Below are 19,577 nucleotides of genomic sequence, written 5' to 3' on the forward strand. Positions count from 1 at the left end.
TGTTGTGTTGGAGGTTTGTGTCCACATACAGTTTTCTTCTGAGAGTGTCATAAATCCAGTATGTGAACTAAGAGCAACACACACACAACAAATTTGATCTTCATATAAAATATGTGAGGACCTGTCAAAATGTCCTCACAGCGAGGTCTATCAGGAAATAATTCATATTTTCTCTCACATACACCATACTCATACATACACACACACACACACACACTACGATACTCTCTCACAGACACTATTATACTCATAAACACACCACTATGTGAGAGAGTATAGTAGTGTTATGAGTATAATAGTGTGTGCCAACAGCCGTGTTTATCTGTGATCAGGGCCGGCCCAAGCCTCCATGGGGCCCTAAGGGGCCCTCTATTATTGCCAATAATACTGATTATTGATCATTTACACACCTAGCTACTACAAACTAATTTACATTTTTCTAATCTGTCGTTACGGATCATCATTTTAGCCTGGAATGTTTTTAGCCATCTACGGTTTTTAATCTGAAATGATATCAAATTCAGCCAAAAGTGCAGCCTGGGGTTGATTTTTGATTGAAGTGATATAGGTCGACTGTCCTCTTTTTTGGAAATCAAAATATGGTCACCCTAATATGAATTGTTTCCTAAACGTTAGTCTGGTCTGCAGCCACATACATGTTCACCTACACACACACACACACACACTGGTAGGTAGGGGGCGGGGCTGCTCGGCACCAAACTGACGAGCAAACTTTCTCTCCTCATTTCTCCGGGGACTCGACGACAGAGGAGTTACTGTGAAGTGAGGGAGAGTCTCGGTGCGTGCGCGCGCGCCTGTGTGTATATTTGTGTGTATGGTTGTGCGCGCGTGAATGCGAGAGCTTGCAGGCTCGAGGTCTGACCCCTGGGCGCGTGGACACGGAGGAGAAGAAGCTGTGTTAACCTGCGGGAGACGTGAGAACGGTACGTTACTGTCAAGTCGTTACACAACCTGTTAGCTGAGCGGCCTATAGCTATTTACTTTGGCAGGTATTCTTTGCTTTACGTGTGTGTGCGTGTGTACATAGGGCTTTTAACAAACACCTGTATGTCTAATGTGATCTGTTTTGTTACAGTTGTATTGTTTCGAGTCTGAATGGGTTGTTTGTTGTGTAAATGAAAAATCGTTAAAAAAAAACAAAAAACACTTTGATTTTGATTATTAATAACAAACACCTGGTGCCAGTTAATTGTTGCGGTGGAACAGCTTCAGCGCCCTACGGAGGAGTTTTACTGTGAGCGGATGTCGGTAGTTAACAGTTGAAACCACGTTAGTAAACCACCGGTGAAAGTGTGAAGCGCTCAGCGGAGACTGGGTGAAGGTTCCTCCTGTTGGCCGGGTTTGAAGTGTGTGGGGTGGAGGCACAATGTGGGTCAGTCAGCCTCAGTCAGTCAGTCACAGTGGAAAATGCAGACGACAGTGAGCGCGATCGACCACAGAGGCTTTTAATAACACTTCCAGGAAGTGTAGGGCCCCGGCGTGGAAGGAAAACCCACCTGAGCCCAGATCAGAGCATTACTGATTTTTTCATATCAAGTTTCCACTGTCAACATTGTTTGTTTTCACTCTTCTCTCCTCTCTCTCTCCCCTTTTTTTCTCTTTCTCTTTGCATGTATATTTCTTTGCTTATACTCTTTATCTTTCTCTTGTTCCAGTTCATCCCCATTATTTCCAGCACATATCCACGCTCATACACACAGACGCACAGACCACCTACCACCACAACATCAATTCCTATAAAGGTCTATAGGCTATTGTTTGCACTTGTCTTTGTTTAGCCTATTTGTCTTGTCTACCCCTTTAATAGGTTAGATTTTTTTTGTCTTCATAAGTTTATCTTGTTTTCCACTTGCCTTGTATTTGCATAACTTAAAAAGAAAAAGAAAAAATAACCACACACATTTCCCACCGTTTTCACAGATGTTTGAACGCGACATGCGGAAATGCGCTCATCTCTCTGTGTGTGTATGTGTGTGTGTGCTGTGGATGCTTTTTTTTTTTTTTTTTTTGTCAACTATCTCTTATCAAACGAGTCATTACTCAGAAATCCAGAGAGGAGGTGTTATCTCTGTGCTGGTGGGAGTCATCAATTTAAAAAAAAAAAAAAAAACTTATTTCCACAGACACGTGTGAATTTATCTCCTTGAGTAGGATATTAACCACCAGGCTCTGTGAGAGAGAAAAGTCCCCTGTGTGGGAGTCACTCCGTCACGCACTAATACAGTTCTCATGAAAATCAAATGGTCACCAGCACAAGTGTGGGCTGTTAGAAGAAAGGCAGCTGTAAATGTCACTACAGCGCGTGTGTTCTGATGATGATGATGGTGGTGGTGGTGGAGTTTGTTGTTGATGTGTGACACTTGTCTCTGACAGAATTTCATTTGCCGCTTTAACCAGACACACATGGATGTCAGCAGGAAGAGGCTCAATGATGCTGCCCACTTCCAGCTACTCAGCTTCAGCACCAACTAGGTGAGGACATTTAGCTCTCTTGCTTCAGCTTTGTCTGGTTTGTAATATTTACATGTGTTCCTAGTATTTTAAATGAACCAAAGCGTTGTTTTGTTTTCATATTAAGATTGAGCGAGTCCATCATCTGCATAATTGAAAAAAGACGTTTAGGTAAACACTAACGCATACATTTAAAATACAGTAAAACAAAAGTAGTGGACCCCTCAGCCTCCTCTGGCCTCGGTTGTGTCGGATGCCACATGGATCCATATGTTAAGGAGCTGCCTGATCCAAAGAGCAAACTGAGGGAACGTAAAAACTTCAGTTCCACTTGTAAAGCACTTTTGCTAATGCTGAATGCAGGTCAAGGTTAAAGGAGTCAAGGTGAGGAATGGACTACAGCTTTTCTTTTAAAAATATGGCGCTCTGCCTTTACTGCGAACATGATAACACAGGTGTAGCTCGAACCGACCACGCCCACACATATGTCACAGCGATGGTAGATGATAAGAACAGCACAATGTGAAGTAGCACCACCTTCCATAGCTCTGTGTATTAATTGCATCATAATGTGGCAAAATTGTCTTTTGATCCCACAGTCGCATCAGCCAGCTGAGCAGATACCTGAGCAGACACCACAACACCCCCGAGGAGGACGATGAGACCATGAGCACCAAGGGACAGGAAGCCATGTCCGTCCGCAAGCCGGACGCCGTCCAGGAGGGCCGCGACGGCCACTGCTCTCTCCCGGAGTACGCCACCTTCGCCGACGACTCCCTGTTCAGCAGAGGGAGGCCCGACACGGAGCAGGGACACAAACACAACCACAGCCTCCCTCAGCCCGGCCCCACCTACTGCCCCTACCAGCCGCCCCGCAGCCTGCTGCCCGGGTACGGCCAGCCCACCCCCTTCCCCAGCCAGGCCGAGCCCAGCTTTGGCAGCAGCTGGTCGGGGTATCCCAACAGCCTGCCGTCCTACATGAGCCAGAAAGATTGCTCCAGCTGCCCCGGGGACAGCTGCCACTCCGGGTACAAGTTCCTGTCGCTGCCCGGCGGACACAGCACCAGCACCAGCAGCCTGGAGCAGCCCTTCTCCCTGCGCTCCAACCCGCCGTCGGCCGACTTCTACCACCACACTCTGTCTCCGTACGCGTGCTCGCCTCAGGGAGCCGCCTGCTGCGCTCAGTGCCCTGCAGACACCTTCAACCGGGGGCCGATGGTCAACCACCCCGGGCCCCAGTACCACCCAGCATTCAGCCCCTGCTGTGAGTCTGGTGACGAGATTATTGATCCTAAAAAACAAGCTCTGTTAGAAAACTTGCAGTAGTGTTGTTATTGATTAATGATAATAATGTGCTCGGTGCGATTGCCCCGTGGCCCTAATAATAATAATAATAGTTTATTTGTATAGCACCATTCATTCACAAAGTACAGCTGAAAGTGCTTCACAGGGCAAAATAATGGTACAGATAAAAACATAATTCAGGCAATTTACAGTTTACAGTTTGTACAATTTACAAAAAACAAAACAAAAAAAATGCTGCTGTAACTTCATCAGAACTCTCCCGAGTGATTTTATCTGATCTGTCTTTGCTGCTTCAGATCCAGGCGACTGCAGACCTCCTGGAGCTGGACACACACACATGTGAGTTTCCGCTTACCTTATTATGTGAGCTGAGCTCCATGCTACATGTCGCATGTCTCTAATCCACATGATCTTGAACTTCATGCAGCGGTCACAACGCTCCAGCAAAAGAGAAGCACCCTCCCTACAGCACAATGTTGTCTCTGGAGCAGAGTAAGTGTTGATCTGCAGTAATGAGATGACTCTGAGCTGCTCTCTTCTGCTTCTATCACTTCCATATCTCTGTCTTTAATGCAGGGAGGGTCTTCGTCACCTATGAGGCCGACAACGACAAACACGTCAATGAGATCATCAACTTTGTTGCTCTGCTGCGACACAACGGCTTTGATACACATGTATGTAACAGTTTCTTGTCCTTTCATGTGTTAGGCTTTTCTTTAACAAAATATAATTCATTTAAAACTTTGTATGAACTTCAGGCGGTTTAAGGGGAAAATGCACACAAACATCAAACAAAAAAAAATCTTTTTGACACCACAGAGTGTATCCACTGGAGAGAACAGCTGTGCTGCAGTTGTTGCTGATCAAATGTGTTTTAGAAGAAGGAGTTCATCTGTTTTTATGACAGGTTTTATTGTGTGTCTTATCTATGAGGAGTAATTGACATATTTATAATAGTTGAGGGGCTGTAGTCAAGGATGTATGTACATGCGTGTGTGTGGTGTGTGTGTATACACGACAAGTGTGTGTCTGAGGTCCGCGGGTATCGTTACAGTCGTTACAGTCACAAGGGACCAGTAAGGAGAAGTGACAGCGTGTGGCGGTTAGCGGTACTGAAGTTAAACTCACTCACCCATAAAAGACCTGCTAACCAACTTGCCAAGTGCTCATTGAGCTCTTTGCAAAACGGTTAGCATCGTCGCCCGCGGGTGTTTTCAGACACATTCTTCTTTTTATTATTTGACCAGGTGCTATGATTACACACTGAGCCCCAGTTACCAGCTTTGAGAATATAGTGAGATACAGTGTCTGCGCTAGCTGAGACTAATTATTAGGATTAAGCTCTCTTGCTTTAGCTTTGTCTGGCTTATATACATGTGTACTTTACTGTTCCTAATATTTATGATCCAAAGCATTGTTTTGTTTTTATATTAAGATTGAGCGAGTCGATCATCTGCATAATTGAAAAAAGATGTTTGGGTAAACACTGACACATACATTTAAAATATAGTAAACCTGTGATCTAAAACAAAAGTAGTGGAGCCCTCAGCCTCCTCTGGCTGTGGTTGTGTTGGATGCCACATGGCGCCACATGTGGAGGAGCTGCCTGATCCAAAGAGCAAACGGAGGGAACGTAAAAACCTTCAGTGGAGTATGTGAGAGCAGAAGGTGGAGCAATAAAACCTGAAGCAAAGAGAACACGCCTCCAGACCGGTATCATTCAGGTCCAGGATCGAATGATTATTTGAGAATAGAGCTCATAAACAAATACATTACAATTATGTCATCTCTCACTAACGAAGGGTGCACTGATTTTTGTTGCAGTTGGTTCTTGAACATGAAAACTTTCACTGTGGTTCAGTTGGTCAAACATTAAAATACCCGTCTGTTTCAGATCGACATCTTTGAGCAGCAGTTCAGGAGTATAAGCAAGATCGACTTCATGGAGCGTTACCTCAGTGAGGTAAAGACCATCAGAGTTTTCTGAATAGTAAGAAGGCCAGCCCGCGGTAATGTGGCATACTGGAGGGGGGTTGCATCATCTCTTTTTACAGCAAGAGACGACATGTTTTATCAGTCGGTTTAACTGCAGCACTAGAGTGAAACCAGCTCATTAAAATGTAGATGTTCTGACAAGAAATTATAATTGCCTTTCCCCTCACTCAGAAAGAGTACCTGATCATCATCATCATCAGCCCCAAGTACTACGAGACGGTGACAGCCTCTCCCGTCGGCCTGGAGAACGACGAGCGGACCTTCAACACTGTCTACATACACAAACAGGTCCCTGTCCAAATCAAGACTCTATTACTCACCTAAAAGGGATAGTTCAACACTTCGGCAAATTGGCCCATTGCCATAATCCCTGTAGTCATAGCAGTAGGTTCGTTACCTTCGATTGTCAGTGCATGCTATTTTTAGAACGGCACATCAAACTCATCAAATACACAATCCAACAACTCCAAAACGCTCTCATGGACAAGTTGTGAGCTGCACATTCACCACGCTATGAGATAATAATGGAATGTTATGAGACAGAGTTGTTTTTGAGGCAAAAAAACTGTCCCAGATGGGAACGTGCATCAGCGGTTTGCATGAATTTACCACAAAAACAACTCAGTCTGGTAACGTTCCGTTATTTTGGAGTTGGATTGTGTATTTGATGAGTTTGATGAGGTAAACCAAGAAATCCCATTAGCCTCCGTAGCGTAGCTCTGAGCAGCTCACGCCTCTGCTCCGCCGTTCTAAAAATAGCTTGCACCGACAATTAAAGGTAACAAACCTACTGCTATGACTATAGGGATTATGGCAATGGGCCAAAAAATGTTGAACTATCCCTTTTAAAGATACTTTCACTCTGATGATGGTTTCATACTACAGTACTTACTGTGTGTGTGTTCCTGTGTTCAGCTCCAGAACGAGTTCATCCAGAACGGATCGAAGAATTTCCGGTTCATCCCCATTTTGTTCCCCGGAGCAAAAAAGGTCAGTTTTCTGCAACACTCTGATGTGATGTGCCACTGTATTTGTGATGATTCTTACTGTTGGACACACACATGATCGCAACAGCAGTGTGATGATCTTCTCCTTCTCCTCCTCCTCTGTGTGTGTGTGTGTATTTTATGATCTCAGTGTCACGTACCCAACTGGCTTCAAAACACAAACGTGTACGGATGGCCGCGCGACCGGGACGACATCCTGCGGCGGCTGATGAGGGTGGAGAAGTACAACCCGCCTCCGATAGGGGAGCTGCCCACCATCGTTTCCATCCCCCTATAGACACTCTGACCTTGGACTGAAATCCAACAGTCGTCGGAAGCGTGAGCTGGACCATTTTTGTTTTGACTCGATTGTGACAGCGAGGAGCTTGTTCGTTCGTTGTGGTAATGTGTTGTGCCACTGGGAAGAGCCAGTGAAAATCCAGGCCTGCGGACTCACCGTGCTTTAACCTGAGCCCCGCCGTGTTGCACCTGCTGCATCACCGGCTCTCTTCCCAAAGTGGTGAATTTCACAGCCTGACATGTTCATCATGACTCATGGTTGAACACGCGTCCTTGCAAATGTAAGATTTCTCCTATTTTATTGGGGCTCACCTGTTACGCACACACCTGTTGTATAATTAAATCTGTGATGACTGTGACTGTTTACCCCCACAGTTTTCATTTCATGTGTCAACAGTGACAGATATTCTCCCCAGTCGTATCACCTGTTTTATTGCAGTGTACCCAGTTCAAACAGCTGCCCACCTGGATGTGGAGTGTAATTTATTCACTTTTAATGGCACTCTGTAGGCGGTAGATGCTGTGTAAGCAAACACAGATTTGTTTACAGTGTGTCTTTTTTTACACACAGGTTAGACGTCACAGTTACACACATCTGATGTTAGATTACGGTAAAATAAAAAAAATATATATGTTTTTAGGATGATTTGTATCAACAGGTGTGGTTTTTACTTATTAACAAGGAGCTGACTGTAACCACACTGTCTTTGCCGTTTACTACTAAACACAAGTGGCCGGTGCACCACAGCAGTAGTATTTTTCAGTGCAGGGAAACAAGTGAAACCACTGAAACCAACATGGTACAATATGTGAAGAACACAGTATTTGTAAAGAATGGTAATATAAAGTATAAACTGTCACTAATGTGTATTGTTACAAAACACCAGCAAAGGTTGATGTTACAGACATTTTAGATTGAATTTCTGCACTGGAACTGTTCTCTGTGGATTTGGATTTAATTAAATGTAAAAAAAAAAAGTCATTAATAATAATTAAAAGTGAACCGTGTGCTTGCATGTGACGGTGTTTTGGTCGGTGTTTGGATGCTGCTACATCTCCTCTGGGAAACCTGCATAGTGAAGCTGGCCCCAAATTTGACAGTAAACGGCAGACAAGCAGAGACTTGAGACCGGTTTGCCTGCAGGGCTAGGTGGACAATGTTTTCAAGAGCGAGCTGCATTTTTCTGCTCGTCTCACTTCACCCAGGAGGAATTCAGCCTGAGCTCAAGAGAAGCCGCAGCTCCGTGGCTTATGTGAAAAAAAAAAGGTTCAAACAGGATGTTGTATGAAGATAAGTAGCTGACACAGCTGACGGCACAGCGGGGCTTCTAAAGAAACTGGCAAATTTAGACTAAAATAGGTCATCGCTCATCACAAGCCATTTGTGGCTGCAGAAAAGTCAAGTGTGACATTGTGACACATTTGAAAGGAAAATGTTTGCGTGTGCAGAAAAGTGATGTGCTCTTCATCCCAGCCAAGGTTGTTGTGGTTTAAACGTCTTCATTAGTTTGCTTTGATTTTTTCAGGTTAGTTTTAGTAAGTTAAACAAGTGATCAAGCTGTTTTAGTTTAGTTTTTTTTTATTTTGTTTTAGTTTTTTAGGTGATTTGTAGAAGCATTTATATTAGAGCTGCCAAGATGAACATTCAAATTTGTGGGATTTTTTCCTTTTAGTTGCATCACACAATGTTCCCATCAGTCCTCATTACCATACATTTACACTTATCTACCTGGGGGTCGTACTCATGTTGAGGTGTGGCATTTTTTCTTCCTGCAACTTTAGTCATTTCTAAGAAAATTAAAACCTCCGTTCAGTTTTAGTTTGCTTTGCATTGTTTATTGTAGTTTTCATTACATTTTTTATTTCAGTGAACTTAACTATTTTTTCACTGCTAGTTTTAGTTAACCCTGATCCCAGCACAGGTTGATCAAGAAATTCACCTGCATCTGAATCAGAACTGACAAACACTGAAGCATGGAGACGTGGTTTAATGGTTTTTATCTTCACAAGAGGTAACACTGCAGATGTTCATACAGACATCATTAAAAAATCTGAGTACAGTGTTTCATATATCCATCCATATATTGAAAAGTACATGAATTAATATTAATTTTAATAACATAACAAAAAAGGACAACATCAGTGATAAAATGGATTACAAGGATTACACAAAGTGACATTTGATGTAAATAACTCTTAAGAATTAGGAAACAGGAAACAAAAATCAGACAATAGTTCCATTTTACTGTATGTAAAAACACTGAAGTGCTATTTGTTCCAAGCTACAAAATACACTTAAAAAGCAGGAAGCTTTTTTTTCCTTCAAGGAAAAGTACTATAAAATAAGTTACAGTACAGTGAATTTGTCCAAACCGACTTTTGTTCCCGTCTTCCAGCCTTTTTTTGTGAGCACAAACAACAGAAGTAACTCTGGGTGAAGAGTTACGGTTTCCTCATGAAAGGCAACTTCTTCAAAAAGGAAATGAACAGTTGTGCTGTTGTCGATAGGTGTGTGTCTGTGTTCATGTTTAGAGGAATAGCCGCACAAACACTTCTGAAAATGCGAAACCTTCTAATCTTCAACATCATCTGAGTGTCACCACGCCCGCCCGCGTCCTCCGTCGAAACAACGTTGTACTTCATGAATAGTTTGACAAATACTTCATGTTTAGTCACATAAACGAGCGCTCATACGTCGTCAGCCGGTAAAGGAGGTATGTTGAACCTTGGTCTTGTGAAAAAAGCCATCTTCTCTCTGCAGACAGAAGGAAACAGAACATATTGTCACACACATACCTATGTTTACAAAATATGAGACTTCATGTCTCAGCTGCCAGGGCCTAAAGGAATTTTTTCTTCAGATCTCTGGCATGTGCAGAATGCATCACAGCCTCTCCTCTCTCTTCCTATTGGCCTGGTAGATAACAGGCCATCACACACACTGCTGGTCAGAAGGGTCTGAGCAGGGCGTCGTATAGCTCACTCAGTAGAGCCCCATGAGCAGAGGCTAAAGTCCTTGCTGCAGCGGCCGCGGTTCGATTCCACCCAGCGCCCCTTCCCCCCCTCTCTCTGTCTCTCTCCAGTTGTCCTGTAATAAAGGTATAAAAGCCTGAAAAAAACTTAAAAAACAAAACAAGTGTCTGAGCACCCTGTCCTGTAATGGTCCTTAAAGGGATACTTCACCCAAAATCAATAATTCACCGATTTTCTATTCACCGTCATGCCAAGGAAGGGTTTGGAGAACTTTTGGAGTTATCAAAACACTTTTGGAGTTCCGGGGGGGGTCCAGCTTGTAATGGATTTTCATATAATGGCGGCGGACAGTGTTCACTTTAGATTTGTCCAAAAATGCACACTATGCAGTCAGTATGGAGGTATTTGGATGTTTCATAGTGTGTGTTTTGGACGATTCAAAAGTGAACTCTATCCGCCGCCATTATATGAAAATCTGTTGCCAGTCGGGCCCCCCCTGGAACTCCTAAAGCGTTTTGATGACTCTGAAAGTTCTCCAAACCCTTCCTTGGCATGACGGTGAGTAGAAAATTGGTGAATTATCCATTTTTTGTGAAGTATCCCCTTAATGGTACAAAAGTAAATAGTCCACAGTAAGAAAAAAAAAAAAAAAAGCTCAAGTCACCAAAAACTTGAAATTAATTTCAATGTGAGAACCAGAAACTGGTTAAATCAGATTTCCTGCAGTTTGAAATAAAGTAAATTTGAAAGTGAAAACAAAGGATGCAGGATAACAAACCACTCCAGCCCTGCTGAGTTTTATTTTAAAAAATGAAACTGCAAAAGTATGCTGCACTATAATCATGCATGTGCATGATTAATCATGCATGTGCATGATTAATCATGCATGTGCATGATTATAGCTGATATATGTGTTGCTGTAAATATTTGACTGACTGACAAGCCTCCAGGCAGCAGTAAGGGCGGGGCAGAGGTGGACTGTTTTCCAGCCGACAGTGATGTAAACATTGTTACAACAGTTTACCAAGCCTGATGTACTCATTTCTGTTCCGGGTTGTGACTCTTTGATGCATGGGTGGGTGAAGGGTGGGGTCGGTGGAACATTCCTGTGAGCATTTGATCTTATAATTATGTGAAGCTACACAATCTGGTTATGTGTCTAATATCTGGGGCCATGGCCTAATTTCACAGTCAGCACAGTCCCAACCTGAATGTCTGCACCGGCAGGGGCTCCTTCTGACTCTGCCCCCTCATCTGCAGAACTTCTTTGGAAGCCTTCCTCATCCTCCTCTCCACCGCCTCCTCCTGACGCTGCTCCTGCTTGCTTTGGTTGGCCTGGAGAACAACAACAACAACAGTCACCCACTTAGCCAACCGGGTCCAAGCTCAGGCAGTGTGTGTGTGTGTGTGTGAGGTGCCTGCTGCCGTCTCACCTGTCTCTGGGCCTCTCTGAGCAGGCAGCGGAAGCGCTCGTCTCTCAGAGCCCAGTGGGGGAGCTCGGTGGCGTCCCTGCTCTGCGGCTCCTCCAGCCGCAGCTTCAGCTCCCTCAGGGCGCTCAGCTCCTCCATCAGCTGCCTCTGACGCGTCCTGCAGGCCTGGAGATCCAGCTCCAGGTCCAGGGAGGTGCGGGTCGGCTGCTCAGCCAGGGAGGAGCGGTACGACTGCTGCTCACACACATGAACCCAGTTCAGAACCTCAACTTTTAAAGGGATAGTTCAACATTTTGGCAAATTGGCCCATTGCCATAATCCCTATAGTTTTAGGAGTAGATTTGTTACCTTTAATTGTCGGTGCAAGCTATTACAGAGGCTAATGAGATTTCTTGGTTTCCCTAATCAAACTCATCAAATACACAATCCAACAACTCCAAAACGCTCTGGTGGACAAGTTGTGACCTGCACATTCACCACGCTAGGAGATAATAACGGAACATTACGAGACAGAGTTGTTTTGTTGTTTTTGTTTTAAATTCATGCAAAACCGCTGATGCGCGTTCCAGTCGGGGGGAGTTTATCAGCAAGCAGTCTCAGCATTTTCCTTGAAAACAACTCTGTCTCATAACATTCTGTTATTAACTCATAGCGTGGTGAATGTGCAGGTCACAACTTGTCCACCAGAGTGTTTTGCAGTAGTTGGATTGTGTATTTGATGAGGGAAACCAAGAAATCCCATGAGCCTCCGTAGCGTAGCTGTGAGTAGCTCACAGATCTGCTCCGCTGTTCTAAAAACAGTTTGCACCGACAATTAAAGGTAATGAACCTACTCCTAAAACTATAGGCAATTTTATCAAAATGTTGAACTATCCCTTTAACACACACTGAAATACAGATGTAAAGACATGCAGGTCCTCATCTGAAAATGGAGAACTGTCTTTGGTGACACCTTGTGTTTTTTTTTTTTGGATGTATATTGCTATTGCATAAGTGTGAATACACATAAATTGTCTGTTTTTTTATTTTTGGCATAAAATTCATAAAAAATTGTTAACAAAAACAAAACACACACAGACACGTGTTCCTAATGAGTAACAGTCCAATACCTGCTTATATCGCAACGTTCTCCTTTCCAACGTGTTTCTGACAAAAGGGGATTTCTTTGGTAGAGTGGAGCTGTCGCTGTCGCTGCGATACAACTGTAAGGTAAAATCAGTTACTGTACAGAGAGAAGGATTCACACAGAGCTGTCAAACCAGAAACATCAACAACAGAGTCTTAAATGTCAAGTCAACACACACACGTCGCTGACAACCTTAAGTGTCACATGTCTTCTGTGTCTGTAGAAACTCACCCTGCAGACATACTGGCTGCGAGCGCCGGGAGAGAAAGTCTGTGAGCGAACGATGGTGCTGCCGCGCATGAAGGGCGAAGCGTGACCCCAGCGTCCCCCCCTCTCTTTGGGCCGGACTCGCACTGGCTCTGGGAACAGGCCCTCGGTCATGGTGGCCTTCTCCACCTGCGGATAAACAGAAATTCATCGCACCTGCGCCCAGAGGCGTTGCAACAGGGCAGGCAGCCCAGGCAGTTGCCTAGGGGCCCTGAGCTGGAAGGAGGCCCCCATGTTGTCACTGTCTGTGTACATCGAATGTTGTAATGCATAGTCAACCCAGTATCATATATAAAAATGCAACCGCCTAGCGACAGCAGAAAACATTGCCGTTTCTAATTATTCTGGCTGGATCTGAAAAAACAAGCAAGCAAATGATTATGTACATTCACTGAGCAATTATTATGAAAATAAAATACATATTTCTTGCTAGAAATGTAATAATCAAAGGGCATTTTTATGCAGACAACTACCTCAAAATATAGATTTTTCCACTAAAAATTATAGAAATATTTGCTTTGTTTTTTGTTCTCACGTCCGGAAACTTGAAAGTCACGTGACTTGGACGCAAAACAATACGGAAAAAAATAGTCAGAAAAAATGTAACAGTCATACGATTTAAGAGCCGTCATTGTAAACCCTCTATGTTTTTGCACTTTGGACCAACGTAGCCAAGGTACGTTTTATATGAGACTGGGTTGGCATAGTATGCAGAATTGAATCATCAATGGTTTGGGATTTTTTTAAACAGTTAATGTTTGTGGTCCTTGTTGGGGCTGGGGGCCTCCAGAGTGTCTAGAACCGCCCCTGCCTGCGCCGCAGACTCATCTGTGGATGAACATGAAGAACCACCCCCCCCCCCACCACTGTGTGCTCTTACCTTCACTGTGCACAGCTTGGTGGCTGTCTGATCACAGCGCCCTCCAGTGGCGATGCAGACGCCCTCTGCACACAGGCCCTCGGAGCAGGGAGCCGTGAACGCCGTGCTGTTGCTGCAGCCGCTGTCCACCGACTCTGCCTGCCAGCTCCTGCAAAGACACGCCCCATTTTTACAACAACACACACATACACACACATAACAAAAGTAGAAGTGGATGACGGGAGAGACGTTGACTCGAGCAGGAAATTTCATCACCTCTCAGATGCCCCCTCCCCTGGCTCCTCCTTCTTTTCCAGCCTCTGCAGCTCCAGCTCGGCGTGGCGCTCCTGAGAGACGGCGGCAGCAGCGGCGGCGGCGGCGGTGCGTGACAGATGAGTGCAAACATTGTCCTGTGATGTCACAGAGAAAACGATCAAACACCATCTTCAACACCCCTGCTCGGAGCAGGCTAGAAGCCACAGAGTGCGGAGGCGTGTTTGGCTTCTAGAAACGCAGCCTCTCTCCACACCTGCAGATTATTAACAGGTGCTGAGCAGCAGTTTGCGGTGGAATTCCTCCTGAGGGCCCGAGAGGATTTACAGTTTAATGCAGGAATTTAATTAGTTGTTTGTTATGGCGACACCTCGGGGCTCAGGGTTGTTGATTTTTTTTTTTTTTTTTTGTAATGTGTCAGCAGGTGGAAGCATTAGAGGACTGAGCAGTCACAGGATGATGACAAAGATATGAGAGAGAAAAAAATCCATTACGCAGAGGTGTACGCCGGTGTGTGACGTTTTCCCTCAGCTCTGTTAGACGGGGAGTTTGAAGCATAGCAGTTAAGTTCAGTTAAAACTGATCATTTCTTGTGGTTTGCTGTATGTGTGCTGTCTGCAGGAGAAGGTACCACACCCCTTATTACTGTTGAGCTACAGCAGCACTTGTCTCACTCAGGAGCTTCTTTAAAGATGCATTTTGTTTTAGTCTGATTTATATTTTTCTTTTCATTGTTGTTGTTGTGATTCCTTTTCCACCATCATCCGTCCATCTGACAGGTTTGGAGCCAAGATGCATATGTTACTACATGATAGTCCTACAACTAAGTTCTGGGCTGTCACAATAAAAGTGTAGTTTTATTTTGAAAGAAGTCCTGAACTGTGTGACTTTCACTAAAAATGCTGCCACACACAGATCCAGAGCACCACAAACAAATCAGAGGGTGACTCTGGTTAGGTTGACTGTGTAAGAGCTGGGATGTTTTAGGTTTCCAGGTATCACATGAGGTGATGGAGCCGATGAATAGTGAAAATCTTAGATCTTATTGCACCTCCTGGAAAATGGGAGTGATAATAAAAGTGCTACATTTGTATTTTGGTATTTCTCTGGAAAGTTCACTGTTACTTCACTCTGCAGTTATTTCCTGATCTATTATGTATGTATGTATGTATGTATGTATGTATGTATGTATGTATGTATGTATGTATGTATGTATGTGTATGTGTGTGGTTACCATGACTCTGGGCCTCTGCTCATCTTCCTGCCCGTCATGGTGTCTTCGGTGGCTGAGGGTTTTCTGTTCGGGCCGCGGCACCTCTGTCCCGCTCAACATCTGGACTCGTAGCCAGTGGTAAACCATGTCCGCGCTGCCCTCGCAGTCCGCCAGGCTCACCTGGGCCGTACCCTGCACAAACACACAGACAACCTCATGATTTCATTCTAGATGAATAAAGCCTGAGCTGCTGTGGCTTCGCTCTCCCTCTGAGGCGGCAGCGTTGGGGCGGTGGGACCCACCAGTAGCTCCTCCTGAGCCTGAGGTCCCAGCGAGCAGACGGACAGCTGCAGGGCGCACACCGCCAGGGCGTTTGCGGGGACAGGAATGCGGAAGCCTTCGTTGAAACTCATCTGGGGCTGCGGCTCCAACGCCGTACAACAGTAAAACGCACAGGCCCTGCCGGCGTCCAGTGGAATCAAGTGCACCTTCACGTACCTGAGCGTGAACACAACAGTCATCACAACACTGGTCACGGTTTGCACTCAAGATCCTGCTCTTCATCTATACATGGGGTGTGTCATTAGTTGCTGGTGCTTTATCTCCATGCAGCTACATGGTTTATGTCAGTGCTGCTCAATCAGGGGTCAGCGGACCCCTAGTGGTCTGTGGTGTAATTGCAAAGGGTCAGTGAAAATAAAATATCTTTTTAAAAAGATCCTATGACATTTATAGAAATTGCATTATTTTATTCAAATGTGACTGAGACCTTCGTCTACCTAAACTACAGAGGGGAACATGAATAAACATCCTGTTTTGTTACATATTTCTGGAAACTGCATAACTATGCTGTTGTGTTACAGTACATTATGCCAAGAAGCTACTATTCTGGAAGTTACAACTGAAAGCTTATATTTGCCCCAAAGAGTAAATAAATGCCATAATGCAATTTAAAATGCAGTTTCTGCTGTTTCTATCAAATTTCACCCCCACCGCCCAGATCGGGGTCGATCAAAAATATGGAGGGGGTTAAGGATCCCAAAAAGGTTGAGAACCACTGGTTTATGTCACCTACACTCAGCGTTTGAGCACACAGCAGATACGTAATATGGTAATAGCGATTTCCATCATGTTCAAGCTGTCATAGTTAGTCTTTTATTTTGTCTAAGTGCTGTTAAACTGTGACAGTGTGAAGCAGAGATTTACTCTCAGTTTGGCCTCCACAGTTGAAGAGCAGGCAGATTTACTGTAACACTATTATAGGACCATTTGCCATTGGAAACCTGATAAATTCTCTTCATCCAGATGTTTAAATCTAGGCTACAGACACATTTTATTCACTAGCCTTTTAGTCCATGTTTAAACATCTTTTACTTGCTTTATTCATTTTATTTTAAAAAAAGTCAACTTGGCATGAAATCATTCTGCTGTAATGGTATCTATAAAAATACAAGAAGAAAACAGTTTGATGTTTTTCAAGAATCTGATGCTGTTAGCTTTATGCTATGCAGAGCTAACCGTCTGCTCATCTGTAGAGAGTGGTATGGATCCTGTAAACTTAGATTTCAGATGCTGCCTTTAGTGAACATACTCACACTTTGTAACCGTCTCTCACGATGGACCTGTTTAGATTCTTGAGCTGCAGCAGGTGCAGCCTCAGAGACTGAGAGTTGGACTCCCACCTGTGCAGCAGAAAGGACATGGTTGTCAGACGCCGGCAGGATTGAGCCTGCCGCCCATTTACACCGTCCACCACCAGTTTACTCACAGCAGTCCCAGCTGGATCTGAGTGGGCTCGCTCACAGACGTCAGCTCTTTGATGTACGACATCTCCTCAGACTCCTCTGCCCTGTTGGAGGAGCAGACACACAGACGCTGCTTCAATCATCTGAACATATTTGCACATATTCCAGTCACGCAACAGTGTGGTGCAGAAACAGGTCTGTGCAGCTGTGATCAAAGTCTTTTCTAACCTGTCTGCATACACTGACACAAACCATGTTTCCATCCACACATTTGTATTCGCATTAAGCAATATGGTATTAAAAATGCCTTATTAAATGTTGTGAATATCATATATATAATATAAATATAAAAAGTTAATATGGTCGATCTCATCAGATTTTGTCTTGATCGATACAAAGTTAATGCGACAGATGCTGATGGAAACAGTTCTTTGACGGATAAATGTGAGTTGCGTTTATGTTTTCTGTCAATTCTGCTACGTATTCCAGCTGTTCATCGATGGGAGTAAACAAAGATGCAGGTGAACAGGCGACAGACTGGCTTCATGTGAAGTGTCACCATCTCCCAGAACTGTTTGAAGTGCTGCCCTCCACACACCACAGATGACAGGTAAGACAGACAGATAACATTCGGTGCATCTGCATCAAAACGTTTATACGCCACTGTCTTCTGATGTCAGGCATGCTGCATTATGAGCACCAGCCTATAGCCTAGAACTTGCCTATTTACCAACTTAACCTGGCCGGCGTGCGTATGGCTCAGTGGTCTCTAGGCAAAGACCCCAGCTGCTCATCACACTGGGCCTGTGCACAGCCTGACCTCTGATAGTCGGTTAAAGATGAAGGATGGATGTTCTTCTTAGTATAAAAAGTTTTAGTATAAAAAATTAATTCAAACATCTTAAATTGCAGGAAAACAATTTGATGCAGCAATTTGATCGGAAAACAGCAGCTTTTTATTTGATTTAAAGATCTAAGATGGAAACGCACTTGAACCGGCATTATTCGCATTTATATTTTTATCAATCTTCAGATAATTCGACTGACAAGTGGATGGAGACATGGTTACAGTGATGTGATCAGGTCAATTACTGGGTAATTATTCTTATGGGTAGTGTCAATGTTTTTCTTTTGTCACTAGGTGGCACTGTTACACCTTAGTGATTTTTATTTCTATTGTGGATTTTTCTCTCACCTTCTACCCCAGGCCTCAAAGACCCCGCTGTCAGTGGCCAGAGCGTCCTCAGACACCCCCGCAGACACTCTCCTGGCCCTCCTGCCGCTTCTGTTGGCGCTGTTTCCTCTCAGAGTCACTCCTTCAACAAAAACAAAACATCCAGTCAATCATGAGGCACTCCTCGCTATTTAGACCAGTGATCAGCTGTTGTCTTCAACTTGCCTGTGGAGGTGAACGCCCCCTGAGTGGCGCTCTCTCTGTGGCTCTTGTTGTCCAGTTGATGTGCGGCGGCGGCGGCGGCGGCGGCGGCGGGGCCGACCGCGTCCTCGCCGCTCAGCAGTGCTGCGTGGGACACGGTCTGCGACTGCGCCCGCAGCCCCTCCAGCAGGCCGCGGCCCGCCTGCTCCATGTACTCCTCCGTCATCTGGGTGAGGGGGCAGTCCTGCAGGGCCGAGTGGTAGGGCGTGTCCATGGGGGAGCTGGGCGGCGACAGGGAGGAGAGCGAGGAGCGGGAGGAGAGGGAGGCGAGGGACTGCGGGGTGTCGTGGGAGCGTTTGGTTTTGCTCTGGGTCAGAGGGTCGGGACTGAACATGGAGCAGTCTCTGGATACGGTCTCCGGGGGCAACAAGTAGCGGAGGTGGGGGTCCGGCGGCTCTCCCGCCCCCTCGTGACGGTCATACTGGGGGAGACCGTAGATGTCGCTAAAGCTGATGGAGCTGAGCGAGCCCCGGCTGGACGCCAGCGAGCCCCTGCTGGAGGCCAGAGACCCCCGGCTGCTGCTGGACGACACCGTCAGAGAGCTGGCCGACAGGCTGGAGACAAACACAGGAGACAGAGACACGTGAGACAAGACTCATCTGTGGCGAGGATCAGGGAGGATCTTTAGGAATGAGCGTGTGGCGCACCTCTTCAGCTGGGAGTGAAGGTAGGTGGTGATGCGCGTCGCCTCCTCCAGCTGCCTCAGGAGAACGTTCCTCTTCTCCTGCTGCAGGATCCTGTCAGGAAAGTCACTTTAGAGGAGCTGAGCAGAGCAGCATGGTGTGTGTGTGTGTGTGTGTGTGTGTGAGAGTGAGAGAGGTCTGTCCTTAAAGGGATAGTTCAACATTTTGGAAAATTGGCCCATTGCCATAATCCTTATAGGTTCGTTACCTTAAATTGTCGGTGCAAACTATTTTTAGAACGGCGGAGAAGAGCCGCGAGCTGCTCAGAGCTACACTATGAAGGTTAAAAGCGTTTTGGAGTTGTTGGATTGTGTGTTTGATGAGTTTGATGAGGGAAACCAAAAAATTCCATTAGCCTCCATAGTGTAGCTCTGAGCAGCTCACGGCTCTGCTCTGCTGTTCTAAAAATAGTTTGCACCGACAATCAAAGGTAATAAACCTACTCATAAAACTATAGGGATTATGGCAATGGGCCAATTTTCCAAAATGAACTATCCCTTTAACATAAAAAACAA

The 19,577-nt window shown here is 45.1% G+C and overlaps 2 protein-coding genes across 4 annotated transcripts in view; one reads left to right on the top strand and one right to left on the bottom strand.

Annotated features, from left to right (window-relative positions):
* Window positions 1-744: 744 nt before the first annotated feature.
* Window positions 745-8,078, top strand: traf3ip2l (TRAF3 interacting protein 2-like). Of its 3 annotated transcripts, none has more exons than XM_085773436.1 (10): window positions 745-944; window positions 2,395-2,493; window positions 3,072-3,736; window positions 4,074-4,116; window positions 4,205-4,269; window positions 4,354-4,451; window positions 5,672-5,740; window positions 5,944-6,060; window positions 6,688-6,762; window positions 6,910-8,078. In XM_085773436.1, the coding sequence occupies exons 2-10, from the start codon at window positions 2,429-2,431 to the stop codon at window positions 7,054-7,056; spliced, it is 1,344 nt and encodes a 447-aa protein (XP_085629562.1). In that variant the 5' UTR covers window positions 745-944; window positions 2,395-2,428; the 3' UTR covers window positions 7,057-8,078. The 3 variants fall into 3 exon arrangements, with proteins under 3 accessions (XP_085629562.1, XP_085629563.1, XP_085629564.1); XM_085773437.1 differs by having other exon boundaries at window positions 2,419-2,493; XM_085773438.1 differs by lacking the exon at window positions 745-944 and having other exon boundaries at window positions 2,410-2,492; window positions 3,075-3,736; window positions 6,910-8,077.
* A 950-nt stretch (window positions 8,079-9,028) lies between these two features.
* Window positions 9,029-19,577, bottom strand: part of wwc3 (WWC family member 3) — a 36,540-nt gene continuing 25,991 nt past the window's right edge. The window contains exons 10-23 of the mRNA XM_085773439.1: window positions 19,027-19,116; window positions 18,344-18,933; window positions 18,140-18,260; window positions 16,968-17,048; window positions 16,795-16,881; window positions 15,502-15,697; window positions 15,221-15,391; window positions 13,990-14,123; window positions 13,735-13,882; window positions 12,819-12,983; window positions 12,571-12,663; window positions 11,465-11,695; window positions 11,239-11,366; window positions 9,029-9,813 (exon numbers count right to left, since the gene is read on the bottom strand). Coding sequence (XP_085629565.1) covers window positions 9,747-9,813; window positions 11,239-11,366; window positions 11,465-11,695; window positions 12,571-12,663; window positions 12,819-12,983; window positions 13,735-13,882; window positions 13,990-14,123; window positions 15,221-15,391; window positions 15,502-15,697; window positions 16,795-16,881; window positions 16,968-17,048; window positions 18,140-18,260; window positions 18,344-18,933; window positions 19,027-19,116 — 2,302 coding nt within the window. The 3' untranslated portion in view covers window positions 9,029-9,746. The remainder of the gene's footprint in view (window positions 9,814-11,238; window positions 11,367-11,464; window positions 11,696-12,570; window positions 12,664-12,818; window positions 12,984-13,734; window positions 13,883-13,989; window positions 14,124-15,220; window positions 15,392-15,501; window positions 15,698-16,794; window positions 16,882-16,967; window positions 17,049-18,139; window positions 18,261-18,343; window positions 18,934-19,026; window positions 19,117-19,577) is intronic.

Source organism: Trachurus japonicus, chromosome 4 (genome assembly GCF_045865225.1).
Source record: "Trachurus japonicus isolate A0001 chromosome 4, Traja_1.0".
Taxonomy (NCBI): domain Eukaryota; kingdom Metazoa; phylum Chordata; class Actinopteri; order Carangiformes; family Carangidae; genus Trachurus; species Trachurus japonicus.